Source organism: Palaemon carinicauda, chromosome 38 (assembly GCF_036898095.1).
Source record: "Palaemon carinicauda isolate YSFRI2023 chromosome 38, ASM3689809v2, whole genome shotgun sequence".
NCBI lineage: Eukaryota > Metazoa > Arthropoda > Malacostraca > Decapoda > Palaemonidae > Palaemon > Palaemon carinicauda.
Window position 1 is genome coordinate 4,467,945 of NC_090762.1, and position 23,197 is coordinate 4,491,141.

Here is a 23,197-nt window from a genome sequence, read left to right on the forward strand (position 1 = left end):
TGTGACCTGGGAAGGGGGTCCTGGGGCTTGCCCCGCCTAGGGGTTGTGACCTGGGAAGGAGGTCCGGGGGCTTGCCCCGCCTAGGGGTTGTGACCTGGGAAGGGGGTCCGGGGGCTTGCCCCACCTAGGGGTTAAGACCTGGGAAGGGGGTCCGGGGGGCTTGCCCCAGCCTAGGGGTTGTGACCTGGGAAGGAGGTCCCGGGGCTTGCCCCGCCTAGGGGTTGTGACATGGGAAGGGGGTACGGGGGCTTGCTCTTAGCCAGGGGTTGTGACCTGGGAAGGGGGTCCGGGGGCTTGCTCCCAACTAGGGGTTGTGACCTGGGAACTTCTAGGTTAGGTTAGGTGGGTTTGTTGGGTTCTGTACTCTTTTTAATTACCCTATAAACACAAAATATTTGATAAAATACAGTAAATAAAATATCAATGAAATATTAAATTTTCCTTAATAAAATCATGTAATAATACCAAAGAATTAGCTTTAGAAAAGAAAATAAACATTGTGGGTCAGTCCTCCAAACCACTCTGTTAGTTTTACCAGAGATTGTGGGTCAATCCTACGGTATTCTTCTACAGTTGTAAGGAAGGTGGAAGGAGGCAAGGTAGTCACAAGTATGTTAGGAAGGTAGACCATGGTGATAGGTCAGGTTAGGTGGATATGGTCAAACCAGTTTTGCGTATTCAACCTCAATCAAAAACAATAATTATTGTTGTTCTATACAGAAGTCTAGCATCTCTCAAACTACTCATTTAAGGCAGCTAAACACTCTCAATAATACCTTATTTCTGTCCTTTCTGTCATAAACGAGGCTTAATTTGAGGATTTCTCCTTTTTATTTTATATAAAAAGGAGAAAATACAGTTTGAAGCCTAGTCTAGCCTGTGGCCACCGGGTACTGGACGAACTTCCAAATAAACAACTTTAACAAACAAAAAAAATCTTGCAAAAATCTATCAATGAATAACTTAAAGCGTGATTAAGCTTTCTATAGTATCTATAAACTTACGATGCATTTGGAAACCATTGCAGGCGCTCAAAAAGGGGAAGCACAGAAGCACAACACATAATTTCGTAAACAAAAGTCAGTATTAATCTCCTAGTTTTAGACTAGACTACCAGGAGGATGGAACAGTGGCAGTCCGACAAGGTATGAGTTACCAAGTGAGCATCTTTAGTTTCGAACTTCGAAGGAAAATCCTCCTTGATTGAAATAAATAAATCTCAATTTAAAATGATGATAATTTCAATATGGATAATATCTGTTATGCTATAACTTCAATAACACTTATGGATGTCGTAATATGAGTTAACTGAGAACCATTATTTGGGTCTTTAAAGTCATGCATGCTCTGTATATTGAATATAGTTCATTTTCACGAATTACTGGATTACAATTTCAATGATTGAGATTTTTTTACTTCTTGCATAGACCCACTACACTTACAGTAATTGCATTCACTCCCTCACATCTAGTGAGTCTCTCTCTCTCTCTCTCTCTCTCTCTCTCTCTCTCTCTCTCTCTCTCTCTCTCTCTCTCTCTCTCTCTCTCTCTCTCTCTCTTGTAATATATATATATATATATATATATATATATATATATATATATATATATATATATATATATATATATATATATATATATATATATATATATATTATATATATATATATATATATATATATATATATATATATATATATATATATATATATATATATATATAATATATCAAAACTGTTATTAAATAAGTAGATATAGTCTCAAGTGTTTCCTAGTTTTTTTTCATAACACTTACTGTATCATATGAGAACTTTAGTTTTCTTAGGGTGTATTTACCTAAAGTATGTTTCCCTACCCATTATCGCCTTTTTTTTTCCAAGAGTTACTTTGTAACTGGCCTTTTGTAGAATACCAAATTAGGGAGGTATAAATGAAATGGTCTAGAAAATTAATTTCCTAACAAGGACTGTTGGCCACACTAGTTGCAGAAGTGTTAAATCCCTCTCCAGTAGAGCTATCCTCATGATACATTTACATATTGTATATAATTTAATTTTAACTTGGCGAGGTGCAAAGTACAGTAGCCTATTATTATTAAAAAGATCTCTTGAAATTAACATTTTCTTCAAGCAAGTCTACATTTGGCACTAGGCCTATTTTACACAGCATCACACTACAAGCAAACGAGTTCCTATTGGTAAAATACTTGTGTTCTTAATTCTAGTTTCTTGTTAAAAAAACAAAAAATCTCATAAGTCTGATGTATGGCTCCACCTGTGGTAGAAGCGTTCATCTTGGCTTTCCAAAATTTAAACATTCCTATCCTGTCATTTGTATAAAAGGACATGGTGGCTCTAAACTTTAATTTAAATTTTATCAAGCAAACCCATTTATTTTGTGACCATTGCATTTTAGTGTCAATAGGCCCTACCTTTAAGATAAAAAAAAAAATGCACCCACCTTTACTTCATTAAACTCTGGAACAGTAAACAATAATTATTTAAAAAGATAGTGGGGCTGGTTCATCATTTATGTACCTTTATTTTAGCAAACCATAAGAAAATGGAGTGAAGAAAGCTCTGGGTGATAGGAGGATAGATGTGAGAGAGGCAAGAGAGCGTGCTAGAAATAGGAATGAATGGCGAGCGATTGTGACGCAGTTCCAGTAGGCCCTGCTGCTGCCTCCGATGCCTTAGATGACCTCGGAGGTAGCAGCAGTAGGGGACTCAGCATTATGAAGCTTCATCTGTGGTGGATAATGTGGGAGGGTGGGCTGTGGCACCCTAGCAGTACCATCTGAACTCGGTTGAGTCCCTTGTTAGGCTGGAGGAACGTAGAGGGTAGAGGTCCCCTTTTTTGTTTTGTTTCATTGTTGATGTCGGCTACCCCCCAAAATTGGGGGAAGTGCCTTGGTATATGTATGTATAAGAAAAACTTAATTCCTGAAATATAAACAATAGGAAATTATTACAGTTGAAGTGATGTTAAATCAAGGCCCATACCAAGACGCTGATATTGTTAATCATAAGGGAACATTCCCAACACTCACTCGTTTTAGCCTCAAAGGGAACACAACAGAATTAAGTGTAGAGCACTTAGTTGATTGGCTCAGGCCAAGTGGATTGCTTCTTTTAACCTTTATCTATGAGATTTGTGATGTTTCATGTTGGATAAAGGCAGCTTATGCTTAATGTGTTTGTAGCCTTTATAATGTTCATAACGAGTCATTCAATAACTATTGGAGTTATAGTGCATTCAGTGAAACTATTTGTGAAAATTATTTCCGACCTATCCATTTTACATGAATGAAAAGAACATCAAGTAAAATTATCTTGAAACTATCATTGGTCATTCACTAACCTTAGGATTTTACATCTCTGTAGCTCATTCATTTATTTATTTTTCCATTCTATAGTATGCAATAAACAAATTACTTGCCTTTAAATCCGGAACAATTATTGCAGTATCGAATAATGATTGACATAATTTACTTGATAACGACGACAGCATTTGCAGTACGGTACTACAAGTATAAAACAATGACATACACACTATAAAGGGAATTAATCAAATAAAAAACCACTAATATTTGTCATTCACATTTATTTTGAGGGTCGAGTATTTGTCCTTAGCAGACATATTCCCCAAAACAGTGACTGGGGGCATGGAGGTCTGGGGAACAAGACTTTAGGTTAGAGTGAGAAAGTAAGACACAAGAAGAAACAGGTGTCAAATAATATTGGTAAAATAGCAGAGCATGAGAAAGAGAATAAATAAAAAAATAAAATTAAGGGGAAAGGTTTCAGTGTCTTCATACAAAACACACTTCCATGTATTTAGAAATATAGAGAAACATCAGTTCTCTGGTTATTAGAGAATATGAAGGCAACATGTTTTACATTGTAATATGAAATATCATCAGTGGCAACTCTAGATTTCTGAGGCCTAAGGCAAAATATACCAATAGAATTCAAGAGATATGAATTGAAGTGATCTTAGCTGAAAATTATGAACTTTGACTGAAAAACTAAATTAGACAGATAAAACATTAAGATGGAATTGAAAAAAAGTTACAAACTGAAGTTGTTACCAAATTTACAACTTGGATTCATAAGTAGTCTCAGGGAAAGAAACGTCCCTAAATGGCAACCCAGTTCACCCTCAGTGCCAGGGCCACCACTGAAAATGGCATTAAGATACATTTTGGGAAAATAAGGGGGATCAAGGATGAATGCTAATTACTTGATTGAGAAAGCTTCTCTTCAGTAAGTCACTGTAGTTGTACCTTTAAGAATAGAAAACAGATGTATAAAACATATAACACAGCTGTAGATAAGAGGGGATGTGATTCTGGGAGAATTGTTATACAGCAAATAAAAGCCCCACTGCCAACTCATGCGAATTCCTCTCTTCCATTTGGCACCTTATACTTATTTACCTTTAAAATCCAATAAACGAATGACTCAATGGCAGTAGCGCAATGTTACAGTTCTGTAAATTAACCTCATTTTTCAATAAAATTACCATCTAAATAAAATAAGATTTTACCACTTTTCGGTCTTCCGCCAAAGACGGACGAATAATAAATAGGTACTGTATAGGTCAAAGATTTCCAAGAATGATTTTGAATGATAAATATAAATATACATACGATTCTCAGAAGCCCTTGTAAAATTTAGGCGATAATTTAGTGGCACAGTAAACACAGTGCTATACATAATTAGATATGAACATGAGACAAAAATATTTGGAATACAGTTTATGTACAAGATATTTTCAAACCTACTCACTCTCTAAAATTTACATATTATGTACATGAATATAATTTAGATTCATCTTAGTTTCACCATTGTAAAGACCGGACATATTCCAGCAAGATGTACAATGACATTAACCTTCTATGTGACAGGTTGGTTAGAATGACCTCAAGTACTGTACAAAAGTACCACTTAGTACATGCAATACATCATCGACACTTTTAAAATAATATCTATATGGCAAAAAACTCTCTCTACTTTGAAAATCATAGAAAATTTCAACTCTCATGATGAAACTATACATACGTAAACTCTTAAACAAAATTTTGTGGGCTAAATTTCATCACAGTCACTCTCAGACATAATGTAAGTCTCTACCTCAAGTAAAAATAACCCTATTACAGCATCTCTTCCACACTAATCTTATAAAAGATTCTCCTACATAGCATGTACAGCATTATACCTCAATATGTGTACTTATGTTAAGTTTGATTTTGTCAATACGAAGGAGTCACATGCATGTCACGATATTGCACAGAGAATAAATATAGATATTTTGTGCTCTATCAATAGTTGCCAGATTTTCACGATCATCTTTACACATTTCTACACTTTTATCCTATGGTGTTATCAACAGTTATTACAGATTTCCAACATATTTCAATGCCTAACTGTCTCTCTCTCTCTCTCCTTCCCCAGTAAGTAAACACATCTTTTAAGAATGGAAAATCAAAGTCTGTAACAGTAACAAGTTACTTGAAGTGGGGATGCATCAGTATCAGTTATATAAAGTATTACAATCAGTTTATCCAATGAATAAAACTAGATATTGTATCCATGTCTATAAAACTGGTACTCACACAATACAATATACTGTATCACTACAGTAAAGTAAAACGCACCATTCTACAGCCATACACTCTGGTTTACTGAAAATTCCAAATATCCTTTCACACAAACTAAAAGGGTACCAGAATTCATTAAAAAATCTTAAATAGCAGCCAATTTTCTACACACAAGGTCTTTATGGTTACGACAATGTGCCTTGAGCAATTAAAAGTAATAGCCAGAAGATTTTAACTTTCACTGAGCAGTGTAATTTATTTGTATGATGTATGTACAAAGGCAAAAGAGAATATTAGGAAAAGTACAAGCCCTACTTAATCAATACTCGGAGTTCCCAAACAAGTCTCAATGTTTTTTTTTATTAATGCAGTAATCATTTCATTAACCCGCTATCAAAAATTCAAGAGTTAATAGTGGATAATATTTCTCATCATCTCACATAACTCCTTCTTGTACATTTTTTGTTTGTGATCTTCAACAAGCATGTAAACCATAAGAACTGATTCACAGTTTGCTGAAAACATTGCCTGCAACAATACATTTAAAGTTATTACTGTACATTAAGTGCAGTCAAATAGATATATGTGACAGTCTGCGAGATATATAGTGACAAGTTGTCTGCTCACATTTTCACAAAACTCCAAAAAACAGTTTCTAAATAAATGTTCTTTGGGACCCACCTGACGCTGACATGAAATCACCAACGGCTCCAAGTCAAGCAAATTATGAATGCTTATGTGACAAATTAAGGTTCTGAATGAAGTTACATTTTCCATCAGCATCATTATGATGCTGTTTCATTTCTTCGACAATTTTGTATCATTTATATTACTAATAACTAATAAAATGCAGATGACCTAATTTCATTTGACTACACAAAATTCCTGCAAAATACTGCTACATTAAAATGACTGCTAACAGGCTGTTATCATATATAAAACTGTATGGGTGATAACCATAATATTCCTCCTGTTATCTTTACTACAATTCCTTCATATCATATCATAATAACCATCTTGCTATGATTCAATTTCAACCCATAGGGTTACTGTAATTTCATAAGGCAGTTTCTATATACATGCCAAAATTACACTATTATGATTGCACATACTAACTTTCTTACTTGGTACTCATTAACATCTTTGAGGTTTTCATTATACCTGAATCCTGTAACACCACTTCAACCTTTCTTAACGAAACACTTCCAACCAGGATCTGGCATATACAAAATGAAAATGCCATGATCATTTTGAAAATGGTATTTACAATGTTGGTTTGCTGCAATAATAATAATAATAATTATAGTGTAATAACTTTCATGAAAATTCATGAGGAAAATGTCTGGTTTTCATTAATAATGAAACTTTTCCTAACCGCTATGCATACAACTAGCAATATTGATGTTGCCTCATTTCAAGTCAATGTTTCAAAATTTGAGATTTATTTTTTTTACTTCAGACTAGAAATAGAGTAAGACAAACACAACCAACCATTTTTTTTCAAACTTAACAAACGACTGCACCATAAAGTTGCATAAAAAATCAATGAAAGCTAAAATTACTGTAATGTACAAATGCCATACCGATGCTATCAATGTTTCCGAACATTTCATTTCAGAGTTTAGAATAGGGATACGCCCTTTTATTTCAAAACCTCTAAATAAAAATAACAAATAATACATAACATTGTATATATCAACGAGAAACTGTAAATTATTCAAATAAAAAAAATAAATACAACAATGACGAAGTTGATATACAAGTTCAACTATGAAAAACTTAGAACTTAATACTTTTCGTTCCAGCAAGTGAACTAGCAGCACTCATTCTATAATTGTCTATGCATCTGGAATGTTTTTAAGCCCACTCGCATCACATTGTGCTTTCCATCTTTCGAGAGTAATGAAGGAATGTGCGTTTTCTGGATATTCCCTAGGTTACTGAACAAGAATATACTGTACTTAGGTTGAACACTCAAGAGGTTTTGAGAGTAATAATAGTAATATTGAATGAACAATAAGTTCTGGCATGCAAGGAAGTCTTTGTAAATGCATTGTCTATTTTGGTAACCTTAAGTTTATTTTGAAGTTGTTGGTAATAATCTTGAAAGTTATATGAAGCAAACATATAATAGTATTTCATGATCCACTACATTTTCAGGAGTACACTTTACTATATTACATACAACATCAGAACATGATGCTACACTGTTCTCCAGATGTGTGTCGAGTTACGAGAACAAATTTCTGTCATAAAAGACTTCAGCACCTCACATTCAGCTAACAGAGTTACTTCTAATGGGAATCAATGCATGTCTCTTGATTTTTTCTATATTGAATCTGGTTCCAGTTTAGCTAACATACTGTTAATTTGTACCCACTGAATCAATGAGTTTTCTCAAACCCTAAACTTTGCCTTCTACTTTATAGGGAATAATCCATTTTGTAATGCAGAGAACAACAACAATTTAGTCACTGAGAATTCTTGACTGTAAATCTTCACAAGTCAAATGTAGATTACATTTTACTTTTAACTGCCAGGGTTATCAGCTGAAATAGATTGACCGATATCTACACGAGTGTCAGGGATTGCTGCCTTCACACTAATGGCATCCTCTTCTTCGTGATCTTCTTCTTCATCGGAATCAGAGGTATCGCTGTCATTGGATGTAGCTCTTCCATTCTGGAAAGGTATATAAAGTGTAATCATTCCTGTATATCATTATAGTTACCAAATTAAAAGTACTGTGAAAATCAAAGATGTAATTATGTACAGTATATCATTTATAGGAAACTGCCGCTGTACTTTAATAATCTCAGGCTTGTAATCTACAGTTCAGCACCTAGTTTCTTGAACATTTAAAATCAACAACATTTAAAATTGTTTATAATGGTTAATCAGCTGACTCAGATATTTGGTAAATAGGTCCAATAAGATTTCATCCCCTAACAGATACACATAATATTCGCTCGCTTGCGACAACAACGTCATAACTCAAAAAAATCTATTTTTGAGTTACAGTATCCATATAGACATATTCATCTTCAAATGCTGATTTTTCAGGCAAAAGTTTCATAATTGTAGCTAAAAAAATTGATCGCTAGAGGCGCTAAATGTCCTAACGACATAACATAATATGAGAGTGTTTTAATTGATTAAAATGGCTCTCCTGAAAAATAGCTATTTTTGAGTTATGACGACGTTGTCGCAAACAAGCAATATATCAACACTACAATGAAAAAGGCCATTAGTGTAGCAGAATGCTGATAAAGCAGTCTTAAAATTAAGTTTTGTTCAAACATTTAGCTAATAAAATGAATAATGATGGAGCAACCCTGTTGAAATCCAATAATAATAACCAACATAATTACCTTGCTAAAAACTGAAAAACCTTTAAACAATGAACTCTCCCTGACATGATTGCTAATGAAAAAAAAAACTGTTCATAAAGATATTGTCTAGTTTCTAAAAAAACAGATTAAAGTACACATTAAAACTGGATCATCATCTATGTGCTGTTAGTCTTCTTTTCTGAACTTGAATACTGTATAACTCGTACTTTACCCAATAATAATATGAAAAATTATGTAGTCAGACAATGCCCTTTAATAAATAATCAACCAAGAAAACAAAATCTAACAAATATTAACTTTGATAAATTATCTAGAAGTCTAAATAACCTCAGTTAGGCGTTTTAACAAATTAGTTAAATGACAATTAACATAATACAGTACCTACAAATACCAGGGATTACAAGCATATTAACTCACACAGAAGAAATTTCCTGTTCTGTATATCTAAAAATATATAATATATACACCAGACACCATTGTGGATTTCTACTTTTGAGATAATTACCCTTACATCGTATACCCATTTCCATTAACACATTTCAGACACATAAAAACTTACCATTAATCGTAAAGGATAGAGACCATCGTGACCAATCCTGCGGGAATAGAACAGGCCCCTAACTGAAGGACCTGCTTCATCTTCAGACACACCTCCTTCTGAGCTTTGGGTGCTTTGAATAGAGCGTGTCATACAAACTGAACGGTGATTCTTACTCCTCGGTATAGGACGACGCATGAAGCTGAAAGTAGGTAGGGTTGGTTAAAAAAATATCTGTGTGGGATCTTAACATATAGTATAGCATAAAAAATTATATACAGGATATTTGAAATTTATAAACTATACATTTTAATTCTAAATACTAAAGAAACATTGAAAATTGTTACTTGGAATGTTAGAACCATGAATCAGATTGGGAAGTTACAGCAAGTGGAGAGTGAATTTATGAAATATAGTTTAGATATCTTGGCCCTAACTGATACACGTTGTAAGGGGATTGGTAAAGAAATCTTAGTCCAAGGCGATATATATATCTACTCGGGAAGAACAGATGGAGTTGGAAGAGAAGGGGTAGGAATGATGATGACACTAAGAGCAGAAAAGGCATTAACAGAATGGAGAGCTGTAAATAGTAGATTGTTACTTGCAGTTTAAATCAAAGCAGTGCAATACGAGTATTATAATTTGCTATGCACCAACAGATGATTCCCAGAAGAAAGGAAAGATGAATACACTACTATGAAGAACTACAGAGTGTAATAGATGAGATGCCGGAGAGATATAATGAAAATTGTGATTGGTGACTCCAATGCTAAATTTGGAAGTAATAATCAAAGTATAGAGAATGTGATGGGTGTTGAGGGACTTGGCAGAGTTGCGAATGAAAATGGGGCACACTTTATAAGTTTCTGTTCAACAAACAATCTTGTTATTGGAGGTACTCTTCTCCAGCCCCAGGACATCCACAAATATACATTGACTTCACCATGTGGGAATTACAAAATCCAAATGGATCACATAGCCATTAATAAAGAGAGAAGGAGGACTATGAGAAATGTAAGAAGCTTTAGAGGTGCAGATATTGGTAGTGATCACCAGCTCCTCATTGCCACACTAAAACTAAAAGCACCAAACAGAAATGTAGATAGAATACCTAGGTTTGATACAGCTAAGCTTCTAGAAGGTGAGCACAGAAAAACCTTTGCAATTGAATGTAGGAATCGATTTGCAGTCTTAGAGACTTTGAGTGACGAAGAGCAGGCAATTAATGAGGAATGGTGTGATATTAAGAACATATATTAGTAAGTTGGTGGTGAAGTTTTGGGACATGCAGTTACGCGAAAACCATGGATATCAAATGATACTTGAGATGCTATAAAAAGGACACAAAGACAGAAATTGACTGCTAAAAGTTTTCGAGGAAGTACTGTAATGAAAATTACAAGGTAGAGCATGCTAAGTATTCCAGTATAGATAGTGAAGTCAAAAGAAAAGCCTGAAATGACTGGAGATAACATTTAGATATGAAAGCAGATGAGCCACACAAAGCTATGAATTTAGAGAGTGGCTTTGGTGTAAGAATTGCTCACAGAATTATTAATGAAATCTCTACGGGGCAAAGAAGAAAAGGCTTTTATTCATTAAAAAAAAAGAGATGGATTTGTTATAACAACAGATGATGAAGAAAGGCAACGTTGGATGGAACACTTTAGTGAGGTCATGAATAGGAGATATGAAGGGAATAATTTGATTGATATACCTGAAGCTAAGGAAGACATTGTTGTGCCCATGAATGAATTCAGTGTGTTTGAAGTCGAAGCTATCATTAAAAAACTAAAGACATGGAAAGCCCCTGGATAAAATGGAATAATTGCTGAGATGATATTGGCAAAAAATGAAGTGACTTCCAGAATATTTGCACCATTATTTCTGGAATGTGGCATGAAGAGGCAAAACCTAATGAATGAGAGCTAGGAGAGTTGGTGAAAATGCCAAGAAAAGGAGGTTTGACTGATTGCAATAATTACAAAGGCATCATACTTATGTCAGTTGTCATGAAAATATATAGTATGCTCATTCTGAAAAGACTAGAAAGAAAGCTTGATGAAAAACTGAGATGAACAAGCAGGATTTAGAAAAGGTAGAAGCTGTACTGACCAAATTTTCATTATAGGACATGTTTTACAACAATGTGTAGAATATAGAAATCCCCTTTTGATGGGATTATCGACTATGAAAAAGCCTTTGATAGTATGCACCAGCCAATTTTAGGGAGATTCCTGCGTTATTATGGAGTCCCTCTTAAATATATAAATTTGAATAACTCTGTTCATGAGCATGGCAAGTCCAAAGTTAATGTTAATGGAGTCCTATCACATGAATTTCCAGTGAAAAGTGTAGTACCCCAAGAGAATGTGTAGTCACTTGGGTTGTTTATCCTTCTCATGGATGTATAGAACAGTTGGGGATGGTGAAGGATTGGACTGGATTGGTTATAGAAAATTAGCTGACCTAGAGTATGCTGAGGACACTGTCCTTATTGGCAGAACACAACAGGACTTGCAAAACTTGCTTTCAAGAAGGCATGAAATATCACGAGGTTGGGGTCAAAATAAATAGAAGACAGAGATGATGAGAACGGAATATGCGATGGAAGATGAAATATCATTGGAAGGACAAGGGATTAATGAGGTGGAATCATTTAAATATTTAGGAACTACGATCTCTAATACAGAATCTTTAGAATTTGAGTTAAATGAAAGATTGAAAAAAAGCAAATCAGACAATAGCTACGTTAAGTAAAATTTGGAAATCAAATCGCCTGAAATTACATATAAAAATCAGGCTATGGCTATACATCAGTTTTGTGAGATTGGCGTTACTGTAAGGACATGAGTCGTGGTATGACAATGAAACAATATCCAACAGATTTCATAGATTTGAGAACAAAGTTCTCTGAATAATATTGGGAGTTAAATGGCAGGATAGGATTAGAAACGAAACCATGAGAGAGATTACTCGAGTGCCATATGTGGATGAGATCATGGTGAGGGGTAGACTGGGATGGTTTAGGCATGTTCTTTGCACTCCCCAAGATAAATTAGTTCACCAAACTTTCACCTGGGCTCTAAAAGGCACTAGAAGAGTTGGAAGACCCAGCCCTACATGGCTGAGGACTATGAAGCATGAAGTAGATGATGAGAGGAGAAATATTGATTTAAAAGCCCAAGATAGCGACGACTAGCGAAATCTAGCCAAGGCCCTTTTCGTCAATAGGCATAGGAGGTGATGACGATGATGAAATCTTAATGACACTAATCAACAATACACCTTTAGACCGATAATGCTTGAAAATTGGCACATCCCCACAAAAATGAAAAGACTAACTATAAAACCTACCATCTACGTTTTATTTGGTAGTGGCCGTCTAGAGATCCATCATCACAGTCGTCTTCATCTTCTTCCTCTTCTTCAGATGCAGATACTTCATGACCAACTGAATCATGACTAGAATCAATTTCACTTGATGCAACCATATCAGAGTTTCTGTTTAGGATATCTTGATCAAGACTTGTGTGTTTCTCTTCTTCTTCGGTTTCATTTGTAGCATTTGAAGACTGACTTTGTGACATTGCCTCTAATTTGGACTGAACAAAGTCCAATGCTGTTGACTCAGGGAAACCATTTTCTGGAATACATTTCTCAAACCCTCTTAGAGGACTATGCTTAACACGTACATAGCCATTTGGCAATGCCTTTTTATCAGCAAGGACTCTTTCTATCGCATCCCACTTGTCTCCAAGCTGATGAAGAATATCAACATTATCCTCATTATTATTGATAATTTTCAAAGTTTCTTCAATAGTGAATTTTTCTCTACCTTCACTTAACCTAGCTACTACAGGATCCGAAATTGGGAAATTTTTATTGGAGTCATTAGAATCAGTTGAGGTAAATCGTCGATACTGTTGTCTGGGACAATGTTCACAGCAAGGACTTTGCTCTGGAATGGTATTGCCATTAGGACTAGTTTCAAGCACTGTATGGCCACATGGTGGTTGGGTTTCTCCTGTATCCTTTTCCCCTGACTGAAGAGGAAGAGTGGACGGTTTGTGTGGCCCTGGTGTCTTTATTGGTGATGTATCCGTTTCACTCATGTCCATATGATCTGTTTGAGTTCCTGAATCAACAAGCACAGGTACTCTTTCTTGACTTGGACTTAAACTGTAACCCTGTTAAAGATAGAAATAAAATTACCCTCAATCCAAAGAACAATTAGCCATAAAAGTAAATAGTAAAGTGTAATTAACCTTTCTACAATTAAAATCTTTTTCTAGTCACATTAGTTAAAGAGAGTTTCAAGATATTATAAAAAAACTATACAATTAATAAGTTGAACTTACTCTTCTGTCAACCACAGGACTGTGTCTGGGACTGGAACTTATATAAGCCACGACTCCTCCATGACTTTTATTTCTTTGATGACGACGTCGCCTATTCGAGCTCCGAATCACCTCTGTTTCTTGATTTGTATCCCCTGGCCCTACCCCATGCGAAGGAGAGGAAATTCTACTATGATTCTGTGTGACGTGCAAGGATACTGGACGAGTCGTTGACAGTGGAACATTGTTGCTCCCCATTTCTGTGTATAACGGTTTCTTGGATCGATTTTGCTGCAAAGCAAAGATTTGATATTAAAAATATCACTACTTATATTCTACAAGCTATACTGTACTTCAAAATAATTTATTTGTATGTACTCTATAATAGAAAATTGATGAAGAAATAAATCTCTGGGAAGCTATACAGTAGCTAGCTTAATGTGTCTACAAACTCCAAATACTGTACAGCTGAGGTGGAAGAATGAGGAAATGGTAAGATAATTAGGGCAATAAGTATGAAACCAATGATAAAATATCGGGTTCAATAGTCAACCATTACACTATGTATACTGTAATAATAACATACTAAACTTATATACATACATATACCAAGGCACTTCCCCCAATTTTGGGAGGTAGCCGACATCAACAAATGAAGCAAAACAAAAAAGGGGACCTCTACTCTCTACGTTCCTCCCAGCCTAAAAACAATTAGAGTAGCGCCAACGTTATCCCTGCGTGTCGTAAGAGGCGACTAAAAGGGACGGGACGAGGGGGCTGGGAACCCCCTCTCCTGTATCTACATCCTGTGAGACATACTAAACTTACGAATTAAATATCTTTTATTCAAATAGCAAAAAGAAGGAAAATATCCACTTACAGAAGTCAGTTTAGGAGGCAGCGTGTTGCTTGTTGGAGCTTCTGGACTGGTTGGATTGGAGGAGGTAAACTGACCGCTTTTCCGAGCTTGGAGCCGTTCTTGTGCTTTAATCAATGGCCGAACTATTCTCCGTTTCCCTTTGTGTATCTGATTTGCATGCTCCCGCCTGGAAGAAGACCTGCAACTTTATATTGACTGTCGACAAGCGTTTAGTTCAGCTCAAAAATTTCATCCAAGATAATTTTCATGTATCACAGTACTGTATATTATTGAATTTATATTGTTATTCATAAAAGTGTCATGATAAAGAAATTTGGTTAGGATTAAACTGTGAAAATTAAGAGCCGTTATTGCACAGTACAGTAATGTAAAGCATGATCATTACCAATGGAGTACTTTTACGAATCATTTTAATTCTTACTTGATTAGTTCCTTTTCACGTTGTTCAAGTTGTAGCATAGCTGCAGAAAGTTCCAAGTACAAATCATTGGCAATCACCAACTTCCGTTCCCAGTGCTCTCGGATGTCCTAAAATGGATAAGGGGAAAAATTATTAGCTTTAAACTCCAAAGCTGCTCTAAACATCCTAAATACAGTAAAGTATAAGTTAAAAGAAATACAGACACCTATATCATTGTCTCAATTTCACACAATCTATTAACCCTTTTACCCCCAGGCTCTTTGGAAATTTCCAACCCTTAACCCCTAGGGGGTTAATTTTTTCCCAACACATTTTGCAGTATATATTTTTTAAATTGCTCTAACAGTCTTAATTTTTGTCATAGAGAGGTCAGGTTGGTCTCATTCTCTTGGAAAATGCCTGAATTCTCTCAAAAAATTATCAAAAATATAAAAAAAAAAAAATTTATTGCATTTTTTTGCAAGGACGTACCGGTACGTCCATGGGGGTAAAGGGATGGCTTTTGTGAAACGTATCAGTACGTCCTTTGGGGGTAAAAGGGTTAAAAATGATGACTGAACGACCCTCAAAAATTCATTCTTAAAACACTGAAACCTTTAAAATAACCAAAATGATTAAAGTTACCTGTGCATGCTTGAGCTCATCATGTCGTCGTTTAACCAAATCCTCTTCCATGTGAGGGATGTGTGATCCTTTGGAATTCATGGAGGCCATTTGCTGCCTAATTTCAGCTTTCCACGACATCTACTCAGAAATGAAGATAACGAGGTTTATTATTCACATTGTGACAATGTCAGCTGCTGATGAACACTTTTAGTTTATTCTACTGAGAAGAATGGAAACTAAATCATTTTGTTTTGGATATTTAAAAAAAAAAAATAATATTGTAAGATATTAAAGCAAACATTCACTATGAGAATAATGTTACTAAATTAATATGTACTAAAATATGACAAATTTAAAGCACAAGCTATAATTTCATCTAACAAGAAGTATTATTGTTAGTAACAAAAAAAAAAAAAAAAGAGAGAGAGAGAGAGAGAGAGAGAGAGAGAGAGAGAGAGAGAGAGAGAGACAGAGAGAGAGAGAGAGAGAGAGAGAGAGAGAGAGAGAGAGAGAGAGAGAGAGAGAGACTCAAGCCCACCTGAGTTTTGAAGTATGTTTCAGGAGGTGTACTGCGAATTTCAACTGCCGCTATGTCGAGATGCATCAGAATATATTTGAAGGATGGCCTGTTCCTCGGCTTATTATTCCAGCACATCTGAACAATTAGTCTGAATCCATCTGGACAGGTACTTGGAATAGGAAGATGTAAGGAATTGGATCCAACACCATATATGATAGCTGAATTATCTACATCTCTGTAGGGAATCTCACAAGTCAGCAGCTCCCACAGTACAACACCAAAGGACCTGAAAAAGTAAAAAAACTACTTGTGCTTATGGAACAATACAGTACATATGTTAACCTTGTGAAGTATGGTTACAAAACTTTGTTGTTTTATTAGTTTGATATTCATTCTAAGAAATAAATGCAACCAAAAACTAAATTCAACCTGCTCAAATATGCTTTTTTGTTGACCAGGCGGACATGAGTCTTTTTATAGTTTATATATGACATATTTGTTTTTGACGTTGTTAATAGTTTATATATGACATATCTCTTTTGACATTACTTTTTTTAGAATGATTTATTGTTAATTTGTTCTCTTCAGTTATTTATTTCCTTATTTCCTTTCCTCACTGGGCTATTTTTCCCTATTGGAGCCCCTGGGCTTATAGCATCTTGCTTTTCCAATTGGGTTGTAGCTTGGATAGTAATAATAATAATAGTAATATTGGTACTTTATACTCACATTTAAACAGCTGTAGGTCAAGTTAAGTTATAATCCTTAATTTGATCACCTTGAAGGAGCATTAATTTGACTTCCTTCTAGTTATTAGCACTGCTATTCTATGATACACAAAAAATTGAAAAAAGGGAACTATGAAATAAATCATACCAAATATCCACTTTTTCATTGCAGGGCTCATTCCGGATAACCTCAGGGGCCATCCACGCCAAGGTTCCAGCAAAGCTCATTCGGGTGCTGACGTCGTTCCACTCGCGGCACGTCCCAAAGTCACTGATCTTCACTTCTTGGTTGCTTCCAATTAAGACGCTATGGGAAAAGATAATTACGATATACATTAATACATACATACATATACCAAGGCACTTCCCCCAATTCTGGGGCGTAGCCGACATCAACAAATGAAACAAAAACAAAAAGGGGACCTCTACTCTCTACGTTCCTCCCAGCCTAACAAGGGACTCAGCCGAGTTCAGCTGGTACTGCTAGGGTGTCACAGCCCACCCTCCCACATTATCCACCACAGATGAAGCTTCATAATGCTGAATCCCCTACTGCTGCTACCTCCGCGGTCATCTAAGGCATCGGAGGCAGCAGCAGGGCCTACCGGAACTGCGTCACAATCGCTCGCCATTCATTCCTATTTCTAGCACGTTCTCTTGCCTCGCTCACATCTATCCTCCTATCACCCAGAGCTTCCTTCACTCCATTAATACGTGATATATATCAACACTGCACTGTATGTATTTCGTCACAAGAATGAAATGCTAGACATTTAACAACCCACATTCTATTTTCCTAAAGTTTTTCTTCATTTAACAGAATAACTGAAATATGGTATTCAGATTTGCTTAAAAATTATATTTAGAACAAAAAGTTATACAGTACATATGTACCTTAGAGTAAAGGGCACTAGATTATAAAATTTAAGTAAAATGAAAAAAGTAATTGTGACACTTTTAGTCTCATAACTAACCTTGTAACTAACAAATGTGCAAAAAGACAATATGCAAATGAAAATATAAAAAACTTAAAAAAGGAGAGTATTTATTCAACCATTTGAATTCAGGGACATTATATGAGAAAACAATTATTAATACTAAGTATGATTACCCTAAAAAATAAAACAAAAGTCTTTTAAATCCTTTAAGCTTAAAAAACAGTCAATTGTTGTTTCCCTAATAATTCATATTTTTAACTACTGTACATATAAATATTCTAAAGATATTGCATATATTATCTCCCAAGTTTCATTAATATAAGAAAAAGCCTTCTAAGTCAGCTGTACTGTTGTGGAATGCAGAATGACAGCCAGAATTAAAAGGATGCACAAGATCGAACATCAAAAGAACACTTACTTGGGGCTTTTGAGATCCCTATGAATGATTTTGTGTTGGTGCAAGTAATTCATCCCGGAGGCGATTTCCTTGGCCCAGTTGGCTACCCTGTCAGGAGGTATGTCTCTTCCGTCCTTCAAGAGGTTATAAAGGGCTCCATAAGGGCAGTATTCCATAACAATGCAGTAACAAGGTGCAGCTGTACAAACACCCCTGTAAAGTGAAGAAAGCATAATTATAAGTACAAAACATGTCCTAAATTTTCTTGTCGTGTATATTTATCCCCCACTACAAATGAGAAAAACAACTAGACTTTAGCCTTATTCAATTAACTATTCAGTTTGTATATAGTAGGCTGCTGTACACTCCTTTACAGAGGACTACTGAAACAGTGACATTACACCATGATACATCTTGCTATGTATTGTATATATCTATATACAATATAAACAGCAGAATCGCTTATTAGCAGACCTTCCTATTTGTAATCAGGCAAATATCTAATCCTAAAGGATAAACTCTATGGCTAATCAAGATATTATTCTAACCTTGCTGAGAAAGTCAAGAGATGCCACAGTATAGCAAACCAAAAACTACATGAGAGGGTAAGTAATGATAATGTCCATTTTGTGTGTGGCTTTTAACATACTGACCGGCAATGTTAGGCTTTTATCGGCTCTTCTCAAAGAGTGCATCACCTACTATTAGTGGTGATACCTACTCTTTGTTTAGCTTACATCTTCATGATCTAGCTAGGTCTCAACTAATAATCATATTACTTGAATATCTTGGTACGTGTGAAAGAAATCAACATTCATTTACCTTGTAAGCATTAATACTCATGTTCTGTTACCCGAGATGTAGACAACCCTAAATCTCATTTGTCAATCAATCCAATAATTCACTGACAATTTTTTCTATCTCATGCAGGTCAAGATAACACGTTTTCCCCACAATCATGTTCCCTATTTCAAATCTAATTAACTGATATCAATAGGATTTATTAGATTCTAAACATCAGGAATATGCCCCTGATTTCTCACATCTATGCATCAATTGTCATTGATTCCACACAACTATGCATAAGCATAGAAGTTCACGGTAAAAGACTAACATGAAGATACAATGCCTAGTCAAATATTAATTATTTATGGTTTTTTATCGTAGGCTGTAAGTTAAAAGATGTACTTTGTGGAGTTTCTCACATTATCTACCTCATGTGATTTCTGGTACTTTGGTTTGGTCAAAGTTTTTCCATTTCTACCACAGTTTTGGAATACTCTCTTACTTTCATGCCTCAGATTTTTAAAACTTTAATTTCTTTCCGTCGGAAGGCTTCAATGATGTTTTTCACTGGCCTGTTTACGAACATAAAAAACTGCTCACTAAGATAGTTTTGCACAAAAAAAGTTTTGCAATTACTAGAAGCTAAAAGATAAGTGGAGGGGATTTATCTTCTAGTTTCTAGCAACTGAAAAACTTCATGCAAATACTTAAATTTCCAAGCAGTGCACTTGAATGATATTGGTTGCATTATTAAGTTTTACATAATTCTCACCTGTGCAATGATCTTAAGTAATCCATATACAGTATGCATGAATTCAGAGCAGCCTGCAAAATTCTGTAGTTCCTGTAATTCATGAAATTTACAATAGATGTAAAACAATATAGCAACTTACATAAACTGGACAATGTTAGGGTGATTGAGTTTGCGAAGGTGCTGAATGTCTGTTTCTTTCTTTTCCCGGACTTTCTTAATGGCGACCCAGCTGCTCCGGAGTTGACCTCGAAAAACGGCACCTTGGGCGCCAGATCCTAACCACTGCAGGTTGGACACTTCTTCGAAAGGAATCTCCCAGTTGTCGGATGCTGTTGGGGTGGCGAGGTGAAAACAGGTTTTGAAATATTGTGGAAAATAAAAATATATGTTATAGTCACATACTTGACTACATATACATATACAGTACAACGACAAAAGTACAGTATGTTGTAAAACACACATTTAACTACTGTATAGTCAATTTCTTTTAGCGCGGCAGATTTGCACCGACTCGTAGCGGTGCCCCTTTAGCTCAGAAAAGTTTCCTGATCACTGATAGGTTGGACAAGATAATTCCACCCAATCAGCGATCAGGAAAATTTTCCGAGCTAAAAGGGCACCGCTACGAGTCGGTACAAATCTGCCTCGCTAAAAGAAATGGACAATAGAACGGGGACTAGGTAGAGCACATACCTTCGCCTATATTAAGTTGTAAAGATCGGCAATTGATTTATGCACACTTTGGCACTAGTTTATGCAAATCAGATAAAATTTGGCAACGATTTTTAAAAGAAAATACATATTTTACCTTTTCGTGATCTTGGCCTTGTCTTTGAACCAATCACTCCCAAAATCTAATCAAATTGTCCTTGGATCATCCCACCAAATTTCATAATATTCGATCAATCAGTTTTGAAGTTATGCGAATTACATACACACATACAAACAAATAAATACACGCCGCTTATCAATACATAACCTTTGCAACGAAGTTGGAGAATGTAATTAACAAAGGGTGTATACCTAAAGGACAGTTTGTCTTATATTTTTAGAAAGATTTAAGAAGTGTAATAAAAGAAAGGTTTAACTGATTCAAACACGTCTATGACATATATTTTAGCATTAAAATCCAATGACAAAGTATTAACAATGTTTTACGATAAAGTATGCAAAGGAAATATATTCTGCTCAGATGGATGACATCATAAAGTTTTGAGAAGATTTAGAATTTTAAAAACACTAAAAGCCCTCCCTTTTACTGCAGCATTCTTAAACTTATAGTTTTCTTAACCCTTTTACCACCAGGCTCTTTGGAAATTTCCAACCCTTAACTCCCAAAGGTTATTTTTTCCCCAGCACATTTTGCAGTATATTTCTTTTAAATTGCTCTAACAGCCTTAATTTTTGTCATAGAGAGGTCAGGTTGGTCTCATTCTCTTGGAAAATGCCTGAATTTTCTAAAAAAATTATCAAAAATATGAAAAAAAAAATTTCATAGCATTTTTTTGCAAGGACGTACCAGTACGTCCATGGGTTTTGTGAAACGTACCAGTACGTCCTTTGGGGATAAAAGGGTTAAAAGCTTTTGAAGAAACAAAAGGGGAAATTCAACTTACACTGGGACTGTTTCTCGCTCAGAGCTGCCTTGCCCAGAATGGTCCACACTGGCCGCAGACACCCGATGATGCCCTCGAACCAGTTAATCCTTTGCCCGTCTCTGTAGTGTATTTGAACTCCGTTGGGGGAATCTGGGCTCGTATCTCCTCCCCCGCCCTCGCCTCCATCCTCCTGCTGGACGCAAGCTGGGGGTTCCAGGGGCGTCGACCTTTGCGAATGAAGTTGAAGATTGTGCAGCTCCTCCTCCATACGCAGCATGCTGGAACAAAGACGAAAACATTTGACTTAAAACTGAGAGAGAAAGTTCGCAGGTTCTGGAAAATGGCTGGAATTAAAAATGGATATTTCTGGGTCGATCTGTGACGGCCGGTGATAAGGGTCCTTCTTTACACTTTTTCTAATATAAATCTTCCAAATATACTAGAGAAAGATAAAAGCATGGAATGCAGAGGTTACAACCCTCGCGCGATCACCTTGTAGGTGTCGTGTATTAAACAAGGGCGTGTGTAAACCTTTAAAAATGGATATTACACAGAGATTACGTGGGGAATGACATTCTTAAACTGGTAGACTTGTTGATGAATTTGCATTTGGAATTATAAATGGAACATGCAAGTCTTGATCCGAAACTATAAATTTAAGACCTGATGATAATAAAATCATACTCTGAAACCTGCTGGAAATTATTAGAATTATAACTTTAAACCTTATGGGAATTATAAAGGATAATAACAAATAGAAACCGGCATATATTTCACTAGGAAAACTTCTGTAGTCAAATTATGAAACCTGCTAAAATCATAAAAACAAAAATACAATCTGAGAGCAACTAGAACTATAAACAAAACATTCTCAAAGCCTATGTATTTATCAGCTTGTATTACAAATAAAATCAAACCCTGCAGGTACCATTTGCTATATTACCTAACAAACCCTAATGAGATTATACATGAAATCTCACCCTGAAACAAAAGAGGAATATTTCTCACTGTACTGACCAACTTTCCAGTCAAGGAAATTCGTCTTAGAGTTTTCCGTAATTTTCGGAAAATTTATATCTTAAATGAGTATATGGAGGGCTATTGTTAAAAAATAATGATGTTTATAAAGCATATTCTAAGTTCACTCTATCCTCCCAACAAAACCTATTCACAATTGATCTTAAATGAGTATATGGAGCGCTATTGTTAAAAAATAATGATGTTTATAAAGCTTATTCTAAGTTCACTCTATCCTCCCAACAAAACCTATTCACAATTGATCTTAAATGAGTATATGGAGCGCTATTGTTAAAAATTAATGATGTTTATAAAGCTTATTCTAAGTTCACTCTATCCTCCCAACAAAACCTATTCACAATTGATCTTAAATGAGTATATGGAGCGCTATTGTTAAAAAATAATGATGTTTATAAAGCTTATTCTAAGTTCACTCTATCCTCCCAACAAAACCTATTCACAATTGATCTTAAATGAGTATATGGAGCGCTATTGTTAAAAAATAATTATGTTTTTAAAGATTATTTTAAGTTCACTCTATCCTCCCAACAAAACCTATTCACAATTGATCTTAAATGAGTATATGGAGCGCTATTGTTAAAAAATAATGATGTTTATAAAGCTTATTCTAAGTTCACTCTATCCTCCCAACAAAACCTATTCACAATTGATCTTAAATGAGTATATGGAGCGCTATTGTTAAAAAATAATGATGTT

At 35.3% G+C, this 23,197-nt stretch overlaps 2 protein-coding genes across 3 annotated transcripts in view; both read right to left on the reverse strand.

Annotated features, from left to right (window-relative positions):
• LOC137630387 (acyl-coenzyme A thioesterase 13-like) overlaps window positions 1-1,132 on the reverse strand; it is a 41,646-nt gene extending 40,514 nt beyond the window's left edge. The window contains exon 1 of the mRNA XM_068361836.1: window positions 1,005-1,132. Coding sequence (XP_068217937.1) covers window positions 1,005-1,022 — 18 coding nt within the window. The 5' untranslated portion in view covers window positions 1,023-1,132. The remainder of the gene's footprint in view (window positions 1-1,004) is intronic.
• A 2,453-nt stretch (window positions 1,133-3,585) lies between these two features.
• Window positions 3,586-23,197, reverse strand: part of LOC137630388 (mitogen-activated protein kinase kinase kinase 12-like) — a 25,852-nt gene continuing 6,240 nt past the window's right edge. The window contains exons 2-13 of one of the 2 annotated variants that reach the window (XM_068361838.1): window positions 21,482-21,741; window positions 20,005-20,194; window positions 18,347-18,538; window positions 17,139-17,297; window positions 16,281-16,548; window positions 15,761-15,880; window positions 15,137-15,243; window positions 14,716-14,881; window positions 13,857-14,126; window positions 12,853-13,685; window positions 9,514-9,694; window positions 3,586-8,283 (exon numbers count right to left, since the gene is read on the reverse strand). In XM_068361838.1, coding sequence (XP_068217939.1) covers window positions 8,131-8,283; window positions 9,514-9,694; window positions 12,853-13,685; window positions 13,857-14,126; window positions 14,716-14,881; window positions 15,137-15,243; window positions 15,761-15,880; window positions 16,281-16,548; window positions 17,139-17,297; window positions 18,347-18,538; window positions 20,005-20,194; window positions 21,482-21,741 — 2,899 coding nt within the window. In that variant the 3' untranslated portion in view covers window positions 3,586-8,130. Of the gene's footprint in view, window positions 8,284-9,513; window positions 9,695-12,852; window positions 13,686-13,856; window positions 14,127-14,715; window positions 14,894-15,136; window positions 15,244-15,760; window positions 15,881-16,280; window positions 16,549-17,138; window positions 17,298-18,346; window positions 18,539-20,004; window positions 20,195-21,481; window positions 21,742-23,197 lie in introns of both variants that reach the window. The other variant, XM_068361837.1, reaches the window with a different exon arrangement.